The following is a 20567-nucleotide window of genomic DNA, read 5'->3' as shown; positions in this document are numbered from 1 at the left end:
CACAGAGCGATAAAAAGTTACGTAAGCTGCACGAGGGCCGTGAAGTTGATTGAAAGTCTGCCAGTCAGTTAGTCCCGTCAGGAACATTTGCCCGTTCACTCCATCAGACCGCATTTCCCGTTCAGCTATTCCGTTTTCTCCTAGTTCCATTGTTGTCCAATTCCACCCCGATTTATAAACACTCCGGTAAGTTATCAATGTAAAGAAGCCGGGATGCACATAATTTCCCAGCCGGCGTCTTTTTGTTCACCGTGCTAAATTGGGAAAATTCTTTGTAATTCGGCTTATATGGCTCACTCCATGTAACAGTTCCTTAAAATCGACATATCGATTACAGAGCGTTTAGTATTGCAGTGCGGTTTAGCATGTGCCCGATAAATTACAGTTTTCCCTGTTGTCAGCCTGCATAACCGCGAAGCTTATACCGGTGTTTGATGACTTGCGCATCGTTTTGTAATAATTTCTCGCTTTAAACTGTACACTGCAGCATCTTTCGTTTTTCTGCAGCCTTTTTTGATTTTTCGCATTTTTAATCGATAGCAATGTTGAGCACCTGCGCCAAATCGGCCAAACTGGCCGCAGCCCTGCAGCTGAAGAGCCAGGCCGTGGCAGCGCCCCTGGCCAGCGCCATCAGCACGCGCTGGGCCCACCACACCACCCCTACCGGCCAGGAGCACCTCTCCTCCATGAACGTGGCGCCGGCCACCTCGCGCGACGTCTCCTACGTGGAGGACGCCCAGGACCCCAGCTTCAGCGACAGCGTGGAGTACTTCTTCAACCGCGGGGCGCAGGTGGTGGAGGACTACCTGGTGGAGAACCTCAAGGGCCGCATGAGTAAGGAGGAGAAGCGGAAGCGGGTGCAGGGCATCCTCAAGGTGATCAAGCCGGTGGATTCCGTGCTGAGCCTGACGTTCCCGCTGAAGCGGGATAACGGGGAGTACGAGGTGATCGAGGCGTACCGCAGCCAGCACAGCCACCATCGGACGCCCTGCAAAGGAGGTGAGGGACGGGCGAGTTGCCCGCATGCGTGTTTTCAATTTGTTTGAAATTGTTTTTATCGTTAAATATTTATTCGCAAATTGTATGGATTTTTTGCTGCGTAATTCGGTTTATAATCAGTTCTAAACGGAATTTTTGTAAAGCCCTATGCGAATTTTTCATCGCGTAATTTATATGATTTCTAACTGCCTATTTTGCATTTCTTTGTCAGAATATTGAAGTTGATATTTATTCAGTAATGTGCTTTTTTAATTGTCCGCCCTTTATCTGCTTTGATTTGCAAGTTGGACTGAGTAACGTTTTTCCATTAATTTTAAGAGCGATTTTGGAACGAAATAATTCTCCTTCTGCAACATTCACGTAGAATAGCACGCCTATGGTTTGCTGCTGTTTTTGGTGTAGACTCTGTAGAGTCTGTAGACGATTGTAGTGCAGTGTCAGCTTAGCTTAAAACAGTTGGTGTAGTCGAGCTGAATCGTTGGACAGTTAACGCTAGTTGCGCAGGCTATTCTTTTTTTTTAATACCCACAGAGAAATGCGTTGAAATTTGCTTTTTGGGTGAACATTATCTTTTTGCTTCTGCTTAAAAAATTCCCACTGATGAATTAGAAAAACATTTTTTTAATTTCGAAAGCGTTTTTTGGGCCTTCTAGGTCATTTCTGATTAATTTTATTTTAGTACCGCTAGATAGATATATTAAGGAGAATTGTTTTCTAGTTTTGATGAGGGTTAGTTCTGCCTTTCTGGTGACATCCTACTTGTGAGTTTTACCTTTAGGATGAAATGGGCAACAGTGTTTCCGGGGAATTATCTCAATCATATGATTTATCGCATATTTCTGCTGACTGTAGCAGTTTGCATTGACGCAGCAGGGGAATAATTAAACGAAGCTTCCGCTGATGTTACCGTATAACTTGCGCCGATACCGGTTTCTTGATCAATGCAGACAGTGAGCGAAAGCCCATGCTTTATTGAACGTTTAACGATTTCTTCCGAATGGACAGATTGCGTAATCACACTAGCGAAGATTTGCCGGTATCATTTGCAGAAATATACTTGTACAACCGGCGTTCACTTATACGCTAATCGATTGATTGCACGGCTTGATCCGCTAATGCTGCGGGTATATCCAGTTTGTCCAGGCATTTGCTTCGATACAATCGATTTTTTATCGGAAAGATTAGGAATTAGCGACCAAAAGATTAGAGATTTAGAATTATGGTTTTGGTTGTGGCATAAATCCTACCCGTACTGATATACTTTTTATGACATACAGATAGTAAAAGGATTTATTAAAAACACTATTCTGACAGAAATATCGTTTTATAAAGGAAACTCTGGTGTATCTGTAGTGTTCCGTACCATTTTTAAATGGAACATAGTGACACTCTGGTGTATCTGTTGTGTTCCGTACCATTTTTAAATGTTCCGTACCAGTACTAAGTTTGTACTTGTGACATGATACTTATTAAAGGTGCAGTCTCTTTTTAAATGGAACATAGTGACAAACTGACAAACGAGTTGGAACATTGGTACATGCGAATATATCGCAGTTCGTAGTGTGTGGGCTGGTGACCAAGAGCTCTTCAAGTTGTACTAGCCTGTTAAAACTCTCCAAGTTATACTAGTTTTATGCCACAAATCCCACAATATAAATTTTTTATTTTAATAGCCGTAACACGTACGTTAGTGTATAGCGCCATATCGCTATAGATTTTTTGTTTTTTACGTAAAAAGAAAAACGTTTTCATTAATATCACGGACTTGTGTAGTCTGTTTGCTTGCACGTTTTTTTCTCCAAGTGTTAGGCGTATTTTCACTTCTTTTATCAGTTCATTTTTTGAAATATTTTTGACTATTTTTCATGCAGTTCTTGTGGTTTTGCATTTGACAGGGCACTGTATTTCCCGCAGGTATCCGTTACAGTATGGACGTGAACATTGACGAAGTGATGGCCTTATCCGCGCTGATGACGTACAAGTGCGCCGTGGTGGATGTGCCCTTCGGGGGCGCCAAGGCCGGCATTAAGATCGACCCGCGCAAATACAGCGACACGGAGCTGGAGAAGATCACCCGCCGCTTCACCCTGGAACTGGCCAAGAAGGGCTTCATCGGGCCGGGCGTGGATGTGCCGGCCCCCGACATGGGCACGGGTGAACGCGAGATGGCCTGGATTGCCGACACGTACGCCACCACCGTCGGCCATCTGGACATTAACGCCCACGCCTGCGTCACCGGCAAACCCATCTCCCAGGGCGGCATCCACGGCCGCGTGTCGGCCACCGGGCGTGGCGTCTACCACGGCCTGTACAACTTCATGAACGAGGCCAGCTACATGAGTATGATCGGGATTACACCCGGTAAGTTGGTGGCGTTTGGCTTTTTTTGCAAATAAAACATATTTCTTGGCTTTATGTTTTTGTGGGGATCGTTGCCGTTCTGCTATAATAAAACTAACGGTTGAAATAAAATTTTAATAAGGTTATTGTCATAAATATACCGACAGAGAAAAATAAATCGGAAACGGATGACGATAGTCTAGAAATGAGTAATTTTGGATAGTTGGCAGATGTAGAAATTCGTTTTTTTAAATGGTTGTGTCGTAGCGTAGATATCATCTGGAGTATTCTGATACGGTACGCTGTGTCGATTATTAAGAAGCACGAACATTGTAGTTCAGTGGCATCTGTCTGGGTTAATTGTGATGTTTGCTCTTTGCGTTTACCAGTAGGAAATTTGATAATAATTATGCCTTGCAGTCTTTAAATTTTTTTTATTCTTTGCTAAATGTTCCTTTCATGCATTCCGTGTGTAATGCAGGACTGGGCGACAAGACATTCATCGTGCAGGGATTCGGTAATGTCGGTCTGCACACAATGCGTTATCTGCACCGTGCCGGCGCCAAGTGTATCGGTATCGCCGAAATTGACGGCTCCATCTGGAATCCCAACGGAATGGATCCCCGCGAGCTTGAAGACTACAAGCTGGTAAACACAGGCGCACGTTTTTGTTGTGGAAATTGTGGAAATGTGTGATTGGCTATGTTATGACTTGTCTGTTTTAACAATTCGCTGTCTGAGCCAACTTGTAGACCGCGTATTTGTTATTCACGTTTGAAGGATTTTGTTTCTTGCTTTTTAAATACGGTAAATTTCTGTTTTGAGGAAAACTGTACGCACCCATAATGTTTTTGTAGTCGCGTGGAACTATTATGGGATTCCCGGGCGCGGAGAAGTACACCGGCGAGAACATCATGTACGAGAAATGCGATATCCTCGTGCCGGCCGCTGCTGAGAAAGTTATCACCAAAGATAACGCCCACCGTATTCAGGCCAAGGTAAGCCACATTGGTAGGCACGATCAGGTGATAATTGATAAACAGCAACGTGTCGTAAATTTTACCGATATCAACATCATTTTCCGATTCTCGGCACGGACATTTTGGCAGCGAATACTATTTTGATAATAACATATTCTAATATACTGCCACGAGACGAATGCTTAATTGGCGAATATTGCGCTGAAAACAACCGCATGACAGAATTCTTTTATTTAGCTCCAGTTGAATTCAAAATCATATACGTGGGAAACTGAGGATTCGTGCAGCATTACGATTAAAATGTAGACTATAATTATTACGATCGACTGGGTTTAGTAGTCAGTAAACAGTTGATGCGAAGTTTCATTATCTGCTTTCTTGGGCAAATGGAGTTAAGGAATTTCGTAGTAAAATGGCCAACAGTCGTTCGCTAGTGTCATGATTACGTGTGGCTAGAAAATTAGAAATCTCTGCAGTCATCATGGCTTCTCACATTGATACGGGAAGTTAGTAATTATTTTAAAATTTTTTAAGTGTTTCTTTTGCGAAGAACTGTATTATCATTGTTTATTGAAGGCGGAACAGAAACTTCTTGGCAGTACAGAAGTTGGTTCATGCAGTTGTCTGTTTGAATAGGTCATCGCCGAAGCGGCCAACGGGCCGACCACCCCGGCGGCCGACAAGATCCTGATCGCCAACAACGTAATGGTGCTGCCGGATATCTACCTGAACGCCGGCGGTGTGACGGTGTCCTACTTTGAATGGCTGAAGAACCTCAACCACGTCAGCTACGGACGATTGTTATTCAAGTACGAACGCGAATCCAACTACCACCTGCTGGAGAGCGTCCAGGAATCCCTGGAGCGCCGCTTTGGCCGTGGCGGCGGCCGCATCCCCATCACGCCCAGCGAGGCCTTCAACAAGCGTATTGCTGTACGTAATATCGGTGTTTGTGGATGTACTAGAGTAGGAAAAGCCAATAACTGTCACTTTAGTTTAATATACATACTAAAATTTTATTCGTGTGTGATTTGTGAATTGAGTGCATACTGCATTGAAATAAAGCTTCACTTTTTAGAAAATGTTTTATATTTTGTGATTTTTAGCCCATTCAATCAGTTGTTTATTGTAAGAATACTGGTTGTACAAAATTTTTTCGATTGTTTAATTTTCCAGTTGATGATAATCGATAGTTAGCTAATATTTACATTTTTTATTAATTTTATTATTGTTGCTTCCTGTTTTAGGGTGCCAGTGAGAAGGATATCGTACATTCTGGTTTGGATTACACTATGGAACGATCTGCCCGGGTAAGCGTAGTTTTTTTTTCGCGTAGAAAATGGAGCGGACTGCGTATAACGATGACCGTAGAGGAATAGTGGAAATGCAGTAGCTTACTCCAGTTTGTGCTTGTATCTTTTAAATCAGTATTTCTTCAGTTTATTCCGGATTGGCATGTTAAATACAACAATGTTCATAGTATTTTAAAAGAAATTCTTCGACTTGTTAGTACCACCGGTATGAATCAAAGCAGGTATACGGCCATGCATAATTAAGGTTTGATCTTGTTATAAAGATTGGACATAATGTATAAATGTATGCAAACGTAGTGTAGTGCGTTTGTCAGTTCCAAACAGCTGAGTTCCTACGCTGATGAAAAAATAGTTTGATGTAGCTTGATGTTATAAAGTTTTTTCTTGAACCAAACTTTCTACAGTTAAATCGGTGGATCGTCTTTTTTAAAATTCTTTTGATATGATTTTATGGGATTTTTGTTTGTCGTAGGCGATTATGCGAACGGGTATGCGATACAATCTGGGATTGGACTTACGTACCGCGGCCTTCGTCAACGCCATCGAGAAGATCTTCGGCACGTACGCCGAAGCCGGTTTCACGTTCGCTTAAGTGCGGAGCGTTTCCTCCGGATGCGCGATGGACAGACTGATTTGTGACCTGTGTAATTTTGTTGTGGTTGGACTTCCGGTTGCCAGAGTCCCGGATCACGCGGCTGGACAGATTGAGCGGCATTTAATTGAATTTTAATCTTATGTTATTTGTGTGTTTAAACGACAGCGGGCAGAGAGATAGAGGGTTTATTTGGACGGGGATATTTTAATGTTAGTGTCCACTCTTGTTGATGCACGCTTTGTGGTCTCAGATAGAAACGAGTAGCCAGAAAAATAGCGAATTAATATTGTAGTTTGCTGTAGTGGTTTATTTGTCTGTTAGTTGTATTTGTTTTTGTGTGGTGTTGGAACCGCAAGGAAAGACGAGATTGCTGTTGAATAAATTCACAAATATCCACAGATTTGAGTGGGATTATATACGGAAATTGTCCACCATGATTCTCAAACTTTTTCGTGTTTAGCCTGTTTTTAACTCGGTTTTTCTTGTATAGTTTTCTTGGTGTAGATGGAGAGTGAAAATGTTTATCGCCAGTTATCGGTATCATCGAATAGCATAATTGTCAGGAAATCTATAACCAGATGTACAGATCATGGATCTAAAATTATGAATTGAAAGTATTAGAAATGAACGAACATAACAAAATTACAACTTTCGCGAAAATAAGCCAGCGCAACAGAAAACTATCAATAAATTTATTAAAAATTAAAATTAAGCAAAATTTTAAGCAATTTTTTTTAATTAAACAAAACGAAAAGCAACCAAAATCGTTAGGATTATTTCGATTGAACTAAACTTGAACGAAATAAATGGGAGATGCTGGCTGAATACCGAGCGAGAAATGCGAAAAATTTGACAGCGTATAATTGCGGGTGTTAAAATTTTTTGTAGAAAGGAAAAAATCTTGTGATGAAAACCGGTTATTTCCATAAGTACCTCGTACTTAATCCAGAGGCGGAAGCTAGCGCACACACTGTCAGCCAATGGTGGCGGCCGGCTGACTGAGCCCGCCTTGTCCAGCTAGGTGACAGAGAGACATGGCTCAGCGCAGAGAGGCTGCTGAATGGAGAAGGAGAATTTTAAAATTCGCATTGATACAGCCGACGCAGCGATTGCCCAGCCCAACTTAACAGAACTGAACATACTGTACTTAATCGCGTGAATAGACCGCAACAGCATTCCGTCGGACCATCGCGGTCGTTCGTCTTTTTATTTTGTTAATTATTTCGTTTGAGTTTAAACAGGAAGTTTTTTTTGTTTTTTAACATTGGTTTGAAATTTTTATTTTTTTAAATTTTCGATTTTTTATTCCCTTACTCATCAGAGTCATCACCCGTATCATGGCCAAGCGTGAGGCGGATGATTCAGACGCTGACGACGCGGCCGTCACGTCCAAGCCGCGCAGCCCGACTCCGGATGGCGATGCGCCGATTTCCCAAACGCCGGAACATCCGCATTCCTGCATCCGCATCCAGGAGTAAAGCTAGCCAGCCTGTCGTGACCGCCGTGCCACAGCTGCAGATACAAATTGGTGGAGGACAGCAGGAATGGCAGTGGGGCGGCCTGAGACCTTTAGACCACGCACCCGCATTCCAAAGGTCCTCGATGCTTGCTGCTGGTGAGTCATCATCTTTTATCACGTGTGGTTAGTTATTTCAATGAGTTTTATCGTTTGCCGTACTAATTGTATGTTACGTATTAATTCCGAATTTTTAATTTCTGCTGGGAATGTCGAAACCCTGTTTCGTCATATTGGTAACCTTTATTGACTGCCTTTTTCTACATAGTGTGGCAGCATTATTCCTGATTCTTGTAGCTGTAAAATTACCTTTCTAATAATTTGCTAATAATTTTTATTAATCTTAATAATGTTTTTCATTTTAGTAATTATTATTAGAAGCATTGCACGTCGATAAACCACCGGACGTTCCTTGTTTTTCTATCAGCTGCATTGAAAAATTTGCTAGTAATGCAATCGGTTACTATTTTTTGAGAAAATGCTCAAAATGATGAAATATTATGCGGATTTACCGGAGTAAAATAATCATTTACGTACTAAATCATTTACGTACATCCATAATGATGGTTGTGTGAAATTATTCACCATCTACGTAGACGTGCGCTCGATCGAAGCAGGAGCAGATAGCAATCTACGGCCAATAAATGTTTTCGCTCCGTTGGCGGAATAGCCTTTCCATTGTGTACGCAATATGTATTGGCAAGCGCTTTTGGCGATCGCGCGATAGATAAGATGTTCCTGTCTCGTACTCAAATGATCGCTTGTTGGTTATAAAAAGTTGGTTGCTCGAAGCCGCCTTTGGCAAAGAAAAGTTAGCCAGCCAGCTCGGCGCCGTTGTGACCTGACGTGCAGAGCGCGATGGTTGAGTCACCAAAGATTTCCAGTTTTCCGGTTGGCTAGAAAATTGGTCGGTTACAACTTACCACATCGCTGTACAGAATCTTCCTTGGCGACTGGCGAGAGCGACACCGTAGATGCAAAAGTAGTGTTGCAGTTAATTTGTTTTTGGTTGAGGTTGCAATCAGCTGCTAAATTTCAGAGATATCCTAATATACTCGTATGGATAGTCAAACGGCCGAAAACAACAACTGGCAATTAGATCCCGTTGAAGAATACGCACAAAAATCAGCAGCGTTTAAACGTTAAGCCATAACTTCACGGTTGATTGTATGATTTACGAGTATTTTGGTTTTGTGGTGATTAATTGGCGACGCTGGAGTTTCGCAGGGTATTACTAACAGAAATGGTTGTTGTCGGTAGGAATGTAGAGTAATTCAGTAATTCCAAAAAAACGGAAGAAAATTGTTTTCGCGGCAAGGTACTGATACTAACAAATTCTGTTTCGATCTACGTAGTTTCGCTATACAACAGAAATCGATACATATAAATTAAGTTCTGTACTAAAATCTACATAGATTCTATGTGCTCCAGTCCCGGTTTAAGATTAATGAATGCCGACAAAATTCACAAAAATGATCATGCGATAGCTGAAGAAGCTGATGTACTCGTACATTATAGGTTTGGCTGCGATAATCTGATTTGAGTCATGACAGTGTTATACTGCATACGTTAAAGTCACTACATTGGTAAACAAGTGGTGTTGTTATAAATTAAGTAAGCTAGTAGCTTATTTGCCAGTTGACAGTATATTGTTTTGTTATTGAGTTTAACGATTGATCATGCCTGACAGGATCATCGGCATCGCCGCCCTCCGCAGTCCAAAGGTCATACACTGAAAAGCGCGTGCAATTCAGCAAGTTTCCCTATGCGCGCGGTAATCCTTAAAGTTCATTTTTGTGTCGTGGATTAACAATACTTTTAAGCAGCACCTTTGGTGGTGAACACAAATTTGTTTTGTATCAGCGGCTGATCGAAAACTGCGCAAACCAGGTGATCAAAAATGCACCCGTGGCCCGGCAGTTCCCGCATGTTTCGGTCGCATCGTGCGGCAATCACCCACCAAAGTGAAATCCGCCCGTCCTGGAAGCACCATCACTGTGCGACAGCGGCATCCGCGAAGTGATTTGCAGGCGGTCATTCGGGGATTACGCCTGGCTCTAGGCATCAAAAGTGGGCGTTTTTTACTAATTGTCTGAATGTTACTTATTACTAATTCTGTTACTGTGCTTAATTAAATGTACCTGCCCGCAGATAAGTGCCCTTATCCGTTGTTGCCAGCCCCAGTTTTGCTGGAGTTAGTTTCCAAGTTGGCAAAATGCTCGATTGCTGATAACAGCTGGGATGTGGCTGGTAAGATTTGTGATGTTGTCTTTAATCTAATAAAGGTATTTTTGCTTGTTGCAATTAATAATATTGTACAGTATACTGTATTTTGGTTGTAAGCTGTATTCAGTTGTCTGTATATCATGTTCGAATGCTGATTTTGTCCTATACATGGAAAACAAGATTTTAGCCGTACATTGATGTTGAGCGCGTGAAGGTGCCTGATGCCGTGTGATTTTATTGTTGTCTGTGTGGCTATATCTACGTATGTATCTGTAGTGCCGGAATTCGACGACATGGCCGTGGATTTCGAAGGTACGTGAGTTACTTATACCGCAAATAATAAATTAAAATACCGTTAATTCACAATCGGTTGGTGGAAGTCTTCACTTATCAACAGGCTCCCTGGATGATGTTGTAACTTCTGAATTTGCGTACGAAGAAGCCGACATCTGGATGGCTATGGATTATGCAAGTATGGTATAAAACACGCTTGTAGTAAAATTGCCGGATGTAGAAATTTGCACTGTACAGTGTACATCAATGCAGTTCGCATAACTTTTTTCGCGGATTATCGGCTAATTATAAGCAGACTTATTAATTTATGCAATTATGCAGTAAAATGACTAAAATCTACCGCGACTGCACGTATGTAGACAATTGTACCGAAACTCCACAAGTAAGTAGTAAACAAACCGATCATCGCCCGATCACCTCCGAAATTCATATCTATATACTTTCTGCATCTGTGAAAAAATGATCACGTGCAGCTTGTGAGTTTCACAATTTTAGTCGTCGGTGTCGGGCAGTGTACAACAGCGTAAGACGAAAGTCAACGGTCTCAAACAACGAAAATTTCCGATCTACCGGTACATACTTGGTTTCCAAATGTTTCGCAGATTTGTTAATTTTTAAATTTTCTTTGAAATTCCGTCTCGTATATAAATACGTTCGTAAATTTCGTTTGCTTTGTTGAGCTTTTATTGCTTCTCCTGTTCGGCTTATTTGATTGTCGATAATGGCTGATGGCTTATCCAATACATATTGGAAATTTACATTTAATTTTTCTGTTAATATTAACATATTTTATTGAAATATGTAATCGTTTCTAAATTTCGAAAGCTGACTGAGTGCAGCGGTAACTTGTAAGCAATCAGGGTGCACTGTGCAGTACAATAACCAAGCGCTCTTTCCTTCGGTTGTGCGCATCAGCGCATCGCCGCTGTGCGAGCGAAATGCACTGCTCGCTGGTGCACGCACGAACAGGAAACAACCAACGTTCGAACCTGAAAGCACTGGAAAACCGAGTTGTAACATAGTCAGTAACAACTCAGTTGTTTTTAAATTTTCGATTTGGCATTATCAGGTTATTTTAGTTTTTGGATACTTATAAATAATCTTTCAAAAAATTTTCTTATTCTGATTTCATCGTGAACGCATGCCGTCTCATCTGTTAAAATTCAACAAGATCTGAAACAGTTTAGAGTATTCTATTGAGTTGTGTTGACTGCACCAGCTTGCGACGAGATCAAGGAATTTACCATCACTTCTAAAATCATGTTTAAAACGAGTATGAAACGTGAACACTCGCCAAGTCCCCCGCCCCACACCGCTCCCTTCACGGACGATGAATCGGGCGATGATTCTGATCCGGAAGATGCGGCCATCACGGCCAAACTGCTGGCGCACCGGCCGCTAGCAACCAACGCAGACGCGGAGAGCGCACAGCAGCAGCAACAGCGACCTGCTAAACGACGCTGTCTGCGCGCCCCGCCGCAGTCCCGTACCACTGCGCTTCCCTTGCAACCCTCCAATCAGTATTTTACAGGAAATACCGGAGGAGATGCCAGCGAGAAGGGCAACACCCTGCTGGATGTCGGGAAGGTGAGTGGTTAGAGTTTTCTCCAGGTTCTCCAAGTCTTTTGATTTCGAGTGGAAATAGAAACAGTTTTCAGGCAATTTGGAAATGGTTTCGATTGAAAAAAACTGAACCTGAAAGTTAATTATATGTTTCGTATTTTTGGCATGGGAACTGGAGGTCTTCTGAGTCTTCGAAGTGCAGGGTTGAAGTTCAAACAGTTTTCTGAGTTCTGAAGCGATTTTCAAATTATTATAAAATGAAATGAAATTATTTTTTGAAATAAAACGAAAATTATGGTATATTTATATTTATCTAATAGTTATTTTTGATAATTTTTCCAGAAATTTTCCCTGATTTGAGTGTAAAAACTAGCACAAGTGCTGGAAATGGTTTGCGTTTCGTTGAGGTTCACCGTTTAATTACAAATTAATTCCGTTGAATTTCAGTTAATTTTGCGTATTGTGTAGACATTGAATAACTTATTTTTTAAATTGAATTTGTCAAATAATTTGTTATAGCATTTCAAACGGTTTCGAACGAATAAATCCGTGAAGTAATGTGAAGAATGGTTGAGAGTTTGATTTTCACCTTACTTTGATAAGATTTCCGCTGTTTTTGTTTTTTGCCAGTGTATTTGTTGTTTTGGAGTTTCCCTGATATCTGTGTGTTGTAGAAAACCTTTCAGTGGATTGGAAAACTATGGAATCGCGAGACGGACCGCGCCAGTACCGATGTGCGCGACAGCGAGGAACCCGAGAGTGTCGATCACTGGGCACGCGTCACGGATGCCGAGCGCGCCAACTGGACGGAGCTGGACACTTCGGGAACGGGTTTGCGCTGCGAGGAGATGCGCGGCGGTGATTCCGGGATGTCGTTCGCGGATGGTAGGGATTGTGTGGCAATTGTGCAGGCAGATTATGTAATAAACACGGAGTGGACGTTTGCAGTTACCATGACGTCGGATACCTTTGGCACTCCGTTGAATTCGCCGTCATCCCATGCGGAAGCTGAGCAGGATGAGAAAGGCCAGTTGAAGGGGATTCTGTCGCCGTCGCGGGTGCAGAGCTACGGGTCGCCGGATAAGAATCGCGTCCGGTTCAACAAGACTCCGTATATTCGCGGTAAGCAGTGGATAATTATTATTAATGCGTTTACGCTGCTTTGGTTATGTATGCTGTTATTGTTATGCTTTATTTTTCCTCAACTCTCGTCTAGACAGTAATGGATAGAACAAATTTTGTACGCACGCACACTTTACCAGTCTGTTTTGTTACGATTACTGGGTTACTTAAGGGATTTGGCCCGGTACATAGCACTAATAAGCGTGTACACTGACGGGAATATTCGCTTTCGCGCACTTTCAAACACTTTTTTGGGTTGCTTTTTGATATTGTATGGCCAAATGATTGGTGCACATAGGCGTGAAATCCGTTTTCGCGCGCAACATCCGGTTGCGAAGTTATGAGGATATCAAAATTCCAAAAAGTTTAAATGCATTCAGGTGTACCAAAAGTCTCATTATTGACCGATCCCCTTCGAACTTTGCAGGTAAATGCACATGACCATGAAGATCGTTTTGACACGGATCCACTGTTCCAGCATGTTTTTCAAATTTTAAAATGAATTTCAAAAATTTTAAAATTCATTTTAAAATTCGAAAAAAATCGTAGAAGTCTGGGTCCGTGTCAAAACGATCTTCATGGTAATGTGCATTTACGCGCAAAATTTGAAAAGGATCAGTCCATAATGAGACTTTTGGTACACCTGAATGCATTTAAACTTTTTGGAATTTTGATATCCTCATAACTTCGCAACCGGATGTTGCGCGCGCACACGGTTTTTTCACCTAGGTATACAGTTCTTCTGGCTACAAAATACCATAAAGCAATGCAAAAAAGTGTTTGAGAGCGTGCAACAGCGAAAGTTCCCCTGGATGTACACGAACTTGGTGCTATGTACCGGGCCAAATCCCTTAATAATCGGAAGTTGTTGACAATTCTTCTCTAAATGCGCAGAAGAATTCTTGAAATTTTTCTGTATTTATTTTTGGGAATTATGGTCATTACGGTGTATCCGAATGTTATACGCGTAGTTTTGGCTGGTTTTGGTGGACATATTTCCGTCTTGTTTTGTTGCTTTTTTAAACTTGATCTGGATTTTTCAATCAAACTCTTCTAGATGCTTTCGTGAGATTCTCTTGGGAAGGACACCTTTTTTTTGGCGTACGCATATTAGTTTTTGATTGCGCTGTGACTACTTTCGTATTTCTTTAAGTAATTCCCAATAAAGCGGATGCCAACCGTTCGTGGAACTTTCGTGATCTGGCCAAACCAGAATGCTCGCCCTTCCGTCTGCCGCGTGTCTCCACCGACAGTGACACCAGCGACAGCAGCAGTCCCTTCTTCCAACCGCGCCAGCTGCATTTCCCGTCCAGCGATGATTCTCCTGTGATCACGCCCCAAAAAACACCGGGCGCCGACACCCGCCCGTCCACCTTGGACCTTCTCTCGCCGCGCACGGAAGCCGCCCACGTTCTGCTCTCCATGCAGGGCGGATCCTCTGGAACGCCGAATAACACCGCGACCGAGGAATTCGCCCGCCCCGCTCGTCCCGCCACCCCTGGACCGCTGGGACTGCGCTTCAGTGCCGGTTTGGGCAAGTCACCGCGATTGCCGACGGTTTTGGGAGGGAAAAAGGCCGGAGTGGAGAATGGGCTGCCGATGGTGTCCGCGTTAGTTAACGAATTGCAGAGTGTGGAAGAGAAGGACGAGGAGAAACTGGAAAATGGGAAAACGAACAGTAAGCGCCTTATATAGCTTAATTGCATTTATAGTGTGTTGAGAATTTTAGTGGGAGTGCCTTATTGTGATTTGCGCCGCCTTTATGAACATTTTCGTTGCTTGATTAATTTTTGTTTTGTCGAAGCTGCTCAGAGTAAATAGACCGAGGGTGAATTGAATTATTGTATTTAATGATAACATTTTGTTAGATATGTCGTAGTCTGTTCAGTTTATAAGAAAAATAGTGCATTTGGTTTGTTTACTGTACATTCTTTTATTTGTTCCTGACAAGTTGAAAGGTAAGGTCAGTTCTGAGAGCGGATGTCGTAGTGTTATGGCTCTTTGGGAGTGCTGGTATAGAATTTGTTGCATCGGTCATGGATCAGTGCAATTAAATCAGTTCGCAATCGGTCGTGTGAATGCAGTTAAATTTTGTATGGCTTACAATTAGAAGTAATGGAATATTAGTTTTTGCGTTTTTTAAGGGCCATGGCGCTATCGTCCAGCGGGTTATGTGCGTCCTCAAGATCGTCCTAAGCCAGTGGACCACGGACCACGCCCGTTAAATCCCGAGTATTTTCCGCGGTTTTGCAAGCCGTTCGTCTATGTGGAGCCAGGTAAATGGCTAAGTGAAATTGTTGTTACCTTTATATACAGAATATTTCTGTCACTATTATTGCAAAGTGCTTATAATTCTTATTGCTTGAATATTATGGTTGCATGCACTGTGGCTGTGCTTAAAACTGCTTTTTCACTTAAAATTGGAAATGTGAAATTTTCTTACGGTGAGACTTAGGAAGCGTTTTACTGTCGATGTTTGGTCTGTAATTTTGTAGTTACCATAATTGGTTTTAGAGTATTGCATCGATGGTTTTGTTGGTTGTTGTAGAAAAGAAAGACACGGTGGTTTATTCGTATCCTCTGCGGGATTCCGGGTGCTCATTGGAGACATTGTTGGGCTATTGTAAGAACTCCAACAACGCCCTTATTGAAGCCATGCGCGCCCAACAACAGGAAGAAGAGGAGCAACTGGAACAAGAGGAAGAATTTATCGAAGACGATTCAAGTAAGAATTATTTCGTTTTTTTTTGGCATTGATAAATTTTCTGACATAAATCAGCAATGAAATTTAGGTTTAGTTTTAAATAAATATAGTTTTACAGGACGGAATGTGTGAGATTTGTTCAATGCTATTTTATATGCATTTCTTCATATGCGCCCAAATAATCGTGATAAAATACATTCGGGCACCGTATTTCTCAGTGTACGGTATTTATGTGAAAAATTCCGAGCAAAAATTGAGCAGTAAATTAGATTAAATTGTCGTACATGAAAAATTGGTTTATAATTGTTATCTTTTGTTGGTTCTGTGTTTTGTAGTGGGGGAGAGTACTGGTGTGGAAAGCGGGCTGGCGGAAGTGCCACGTGATGATCGTTCTCTGGACGAAGATGATGAGATTGCAGGTATTACTGAAATTGCGCTGATGCAGTCGAGATTGATTGTGCATCATTAATTTGTAATTTTAAAGGTGAACTGGTTGAACCAACGGACGAGGAGAAATCTGGCAACAATGCTACGATTGCGATGGAAGAGTTGGAAGCGGCGGAGTTGCTCAATCAATCAGCCCAGCCGGACTTACAACAGCCAGCTGATGCGACGGATGAGGCGCCGGAAGAAGCCATGGAAGAAGAACTGGGTATGCGCTGAAAATTCAAGCGGAATTGGTGAAGCATTGTACCGGAAAATGTTTGAACGGAATGTTGTGCAAATGGTTCTTCCTTTAGGAAATGTGGAGGTTATCGAGACGGACGAAGTGATGCTGGAAGAAAGGGATGATGACGAAGAATCCGAAAGTGAGTTAGCTCTTTGGTTTAATCATTTAGTATTTTTTTGTGCATTAATTTTCCATTTTTGATTTTTGCATTAACGATTAGTGGTATCCATTTGGTAAAATTTTTAGATAAAAGTAAGTTTTGCAGGCTATACGAGCTGTGTTTTTACTAATGCTGACGGTAAGTGTGACATTGTAGAAATGTCGGTGGAAAGCGTGAGTACTGCGGGTGGCGACGTCCCGACGGAAGGTTATTACGTGATTGAAGACGAAGAGACCACCGGATCGGAAGGAAGCACTGTCGGACGAAAAGGTGCGCAAAATAAATTCATTTGATTTTTAAAAGAATTGAGAGGATGTTATACAGTAATTCCAAAATCCAGTTTATATGATCTTTAAACAGTAGTAAGGCGTTTCTTCTTAGCCACTCATCGGTCAATTTTACGTGGCATTCTGCTGATTTGTTTTTTCCTCACGCTAGATGAAGGGGTGGTCAGTGTTACTCTGGTGGAAGAGGTGACGGAAATATTTGCCCACCAAGGTGAAGAAGATAAACCTGGCAAACACTTCGTCGAATTAGTACTTGTATTTTTCTTCCATTTGTCAGTTATCTATCTGGAAATTTTGCAGCAGTAGATTAATTAAGCACACACAAAGTTAATTAAGCACACACAGAAATGTACACACACAAACTTAATTTGAAATGGAATGAACGATTTTCAGAATTGTCTGAGTTATAATTTGGTCTGTAATGTTGCATAGACGCGACGTTTTAATCTCGTCTTTTTCGCGATCTTCCTAGATGATTCGGAAAGTGATTCGGATAGCAGTGATGATAATGCTGTTGAGTACTCGGATAAGTCGGATTCGGAATCTTCTGAAGGTGTGTGATAGCATTTAGTACACTGTATTTTCGAATCTCGATTAGGTTTTACGTGTGAATATTTTGCAAAATAAGCGGCAGTTCGATTTGACGACTTACTCTCGCAGAGGATGATAATGACAGCGTGGGTTATTGAGGATGATGCGGCGGCCAGTGGAACCACGTTATCACAAGGTACATTTTCACCATCCGTTTTTTTTCTGACAACGGTGCACGCATGAATTAAATTTCGTTTCGCTGAGCTTGAGAAATTTCAAATTTGTTCAAAACAGTTACGTGTTTTATTATTTTTGCACTTGTTTAAAATTTATTTTGCATATTGCCTCTCGGCTTACGTACTGCGTGGAATTTTGGGTGGAGTTTTGGATGGCGCTGTTTTAATTTATTATATAATTTTTTACGAGCATGTGCGAACCTTTTTGGTTAGTTTTGTTGTTGGGAATCTATTTGGGCTTACGAATGGCTGTTTGATTTCGCAGCTCCGGCTGCTCCGGCAACCCCCCTGGGTGTTCGGTTGCGGGATGTGGAAGAGGGTCCTGTTTTTCGGTTCAGTACGCCTCTTTACGGTATGCCGCACCTTTTGTTTCTTCATTTACGGGAAATTTTGTCTTTGAATTGAGAACGTGGGTCCAGATGTATTTATCTTTACGCTAAATATCATTATTTTGTAATTTTTTCTTTTTTATTGGTTGCTTGGTATTGCCTGTTTTAATTTGCAGTGCGATTTGTGGTTTTTAATTGGCATTTAATTTCTGTATTGTGTTTCGTTTAGTAATAATTGTTTCTTTTTCTGCAGCTGGCGAGCTGATCGGTGCTCCCGTGGATTTTAGCCAGACACCGAAGTCCGGTGTGGACTTTGGTCCGCACGTCTTCGGCTCACCTGATCCTGATCTCGCGATTCTCCGCTCCTGTCCTGATCTTATTGAGCTTGATAATACTGGTAAAATTCCCTATAATTCTTCCGTAAAAATGTGTGGAAATAATAGAATTAATTGTTATTGAATGGATGGAATCAGCGTGATGTGAAAAAAAATGTACGACATTTTATGTAATTGTAAAGTAATGGTCGCATGTCACGGCATGTGTGTATAGTCATAAGTGTGTCATATACGAGTGATATGTATGTTTGGAATTTAAATTAAAAAGTGTACCGGTTTTATTCTGGTTTAATTTGGTATGGAATTGATTAATTTCAGAAGCACGTAGTGCGGAATAATCACGACATTCTTTCTGTATAGTAATTCAGGATAAACCTACCTTAGCGGAGATGTTGAACGCAGGCAATGATGTGGAGGAATCGCCGCTTGACACGACGGAAATCATCAGCGATGTCCCCGTGGAGATTACGACGGAAGATTCGCCGCTTGACACGACAGAGATCATCACTGATACACCCGAGGAGATTATGGCGGATGATCCATCGCAGGACACACCGGAAGTCATCAGCGAAACTCCCGAGGAGATGACGACAACAGGAGGAGGACGTTTCCACAGCGAAGCGGAAGTGGGCGACAGCCGGCCGGAGTCGGTGGTGGATGCGGCGATGGACGCGACGCTGGTGTCGGAGGAGACGCAGGCCAGTGAGCCGGGCTCGCTGGCGCCCAGCGACGCCGGTTCGCTGATGATGGGCGCGTCGGGGAGTGAAGCGTCGCTGTCACGCAGTCAGTCGGAGGAGATTGGGCTGCCCAGTATTCCGGAGGCGGTGGAGGAAGAGAAGGATATGTTCGAGGATACGCAGCCGCAGACGGCGTCCAGCTCCAGTTCGCCCAAACCGGTGCCCATTCCGCGCAGTAAGCAGCGAAATGATCTACCTTATTGTTAAACTGTAGCAGCAAAAATTCTTTCAAGGCCGTACTCGTTTAAAATGACGTGTATAAGAAAATTAATTATGAATTAGAATCCGATAAAAATTTATGTTTTAATTTTATTTAAAATGCTATATTGGAAGATTTTATTAAAATTAGGCCTAAAGCAGATGAGTAAAGATTACTAAAAAACTGTGTTCTTTGATAAAACTATGAGTGATTTAGGATAAAAGAGTGGAGAAAGTTTTGAAAGAAGTGACGGCTTGATTTCATGTTTGTGTATTGACAAATTCGGCATTAATTTAATTAATTTTGAATGGAAATCGTTAATTTGGTACATTATATTGTTCGTGCTAGTACTCTGCGGTTTAGAGTTCGGAATGTGTTTTGTTATTTTTTTGCCAATTTTTTTTATTTCTGTACGTTTTTTCTAGGTCATTCCGGCAGTAAAGTGAAGGGAAAACGTCAGCCGGCGCAGTTGATTTCCTTGTCGCAGCCGGTGGGCCCAGCGGCGACGGCCCATGCGGAGGCGGAAGTGAAGCAGCGTCGCCGCGGTCGCACGGCGTCTGTGGCGAAGAAACCCGAGGAAGAGCCGCCGGCGCAGCGCCGCGCTCCGCCCCGCCGAGCCAAACAGGCGGCGGTGGAGAAGATGCACGTGGCCAATATACGCACGAAACGCGGCCAGAGTGTCGATTCGGCGGGTAAGAAATTGTCGCTCCGATTTTTATGATCGAAAACTTTAATTAATTCAAACCGGTATTTCCGCTTTTGGGGGTGCAGTATATAAATCCTCAGCGTAGTTGTGGTCGACTAATTGTTTATTGTAAATGGTTATTTATGTTATAAATTTGATCAGAAATCCGGTATCCGAAATTTATGCTTAATTCTGAATATAATTATTCCGAATTATTTCTGAATTATAAATCCAAATTATTTACCGTCTGTTCGGTTTTATAAAGCATTATGATTTTGGTTTTATTGACGACAACAAGTGATGACATTTCGGTTATTTTTAGGTACGAGTCAGCCCAAGATTTCCCGCGCCGCCAGTCACAAGTGATAGGATGCATTTTTTTGTCTGTTGATTAAGTTATTTATGGATGTGAATACTTTGTGCAGTGGCCGTTTTTAAAACTGCGTTGCATTTTGCTTGAATCGTTTGAAAAATGTTGAGGCACTGCGGTTGTTTGTAATTTTGTACATTTGTTGGGATTCTGCGGGATTTTTTTCCATTAGTTACTCCTTTCTGAAATGCCTTTCTGAAGTCCGCGTTTTTTCGATCGAATTGCCCGTTTTCTTAGCGCGTCTTACGCATTTTATACGCGATTGCGGAAATGTTCAATAAAAGCACGTTTTAAGAGGACCGTCGCCGCGAAAAAACTGGAATTTATCAGGATATTAAGCGCCGGTAATTTAAAAATCGATTATTTATCGGATATT

At 42.0% G+C, this 20567-nt stretch overlaps 3 protein-coding genes across 4 annotated transcripts; all 3 read left to right on the top strand.

The window, feature by feature from the left end:
• The first annotated feature begins 25 nt into the window (after nucleotides 1-25).
• Nucleotides 26-6621, top strand: LOC129594832 (glutamate dehydrogenase, mitochondrial-like). Its single transcript, XM_055491663.1, has 8 exons — nucleotides 26-186; nucleotides 541-999; nucleotides 2914-3360; nucleotides 3821-3987; nucleotides 4197-4337; nucleotides 4956-5252; nucleotides 5567-5629; nucleotides 6105-6621. The coding sequence occupies exons 2-8, from the start codon at nucleotides 543-545 to the stop codon at nucleotides 6222-6224; spliced, it is 1692 nt and encodes a 563-aa protein (XP_055347638.1). The 5' UTR covers nucleotides 26-186; nucleotides 541-542; the 3' UTR covers nucleotides 6225-6621.
• A 956-nt stretch (nucleotides 6622-7577) lies between these two features.
• LOC129594829 (uncharacterized) lies at nucleotides 7578-18511 on the top strand. Of its 2 annotated transcripts, none has more exons than XM_055491661.1 (20): nucleotides 7578-7842; nucleotides 9434-9517; nucleotides 9607-9813; nucleotides 9895-9993; nucleotides 10246-10281; nucleotides 10367-10441; nucleotides 11795-11850; nucleotides 12501-12711; nucleotides 12775-12948; nucleotides 14102-14626; nucleotides 15093-15224; nucleotides 15497-15673; nucleotides 15988-16071; nucleotides 16137-16304; nucleotides 16393-16461; nucleotides 16639-16752; nucleotides 16921-16980; nucleotides 17242-17322; nucleotides 17430-17496; nucleotides 18119-18511. In XM_055491661.1, exons 1-19 carry the CDS (start codon nucleotides 7584-7586, stop codon nucleotides 17456-17458), a joined length of 2640 nt encoding a protein of 879 aa, XP_055347636.1. In that variant the 5' UTR covers nucleotides 7578-7583; the 3' UTR covers nucleotides 17459-17496; nucleotides 18119-18511. The 2 variants fall into 2 exon arrangements, with proteins under 2 accessions (XP_055347636.1, XP_055347635.1); XM_055491660.1 differs by lacking the exon at nucleotides 18119-18511 and adding an exon at nucleotides 17802-17888.
• Nucleotides 17728-20485, top strand: LOC129594871 (uncharacterized). The gene is made up of 6 exons (XM_055491725.1): nucleotides 17728-17744; nucleotides 17802-17815; nucleotides 18119-18262; nucleotides 18561-19112; nucleotides 19562-19828; nucleotides 20144-20485. Exons 1-6 carry the CDS (start codon nucleotides 17728-17730, stop codon nucleotides 20185-20187), a joined length of 1038 nt encoding a protein of 345 aa, XP_055347700.1. The 3' UTR covers nucleotides 20188-20485.
• The last annotated feature ends 82 nt before the right edge of the window (nucleotides 20486-20567 follow it).

The sequence above is a fragment of the Paramacrobiotus metropolitanus genome, unplaced genomic scaffold (genome assembly GCF_019649055.1).
Source record: "Paramacrobiotus metropolitanus isolate TYO unplaced genomic scaffold, Prichtersi_v1.0 Parri_scaffold0000072, whole genome shotgun sequence".
NCBI lineage: Eukaryota > Metazoa > Tardigrada > Eutardigrada > Parachela > Macrobiotidae > Paramacrobiotus > Paramacrobiotus metropolitanus.
The sequence above is the reverse complement of the archived record's forward strand: the minus strand, read 5'-3'. Positions and strand labels throughout refer to the sequence as shown.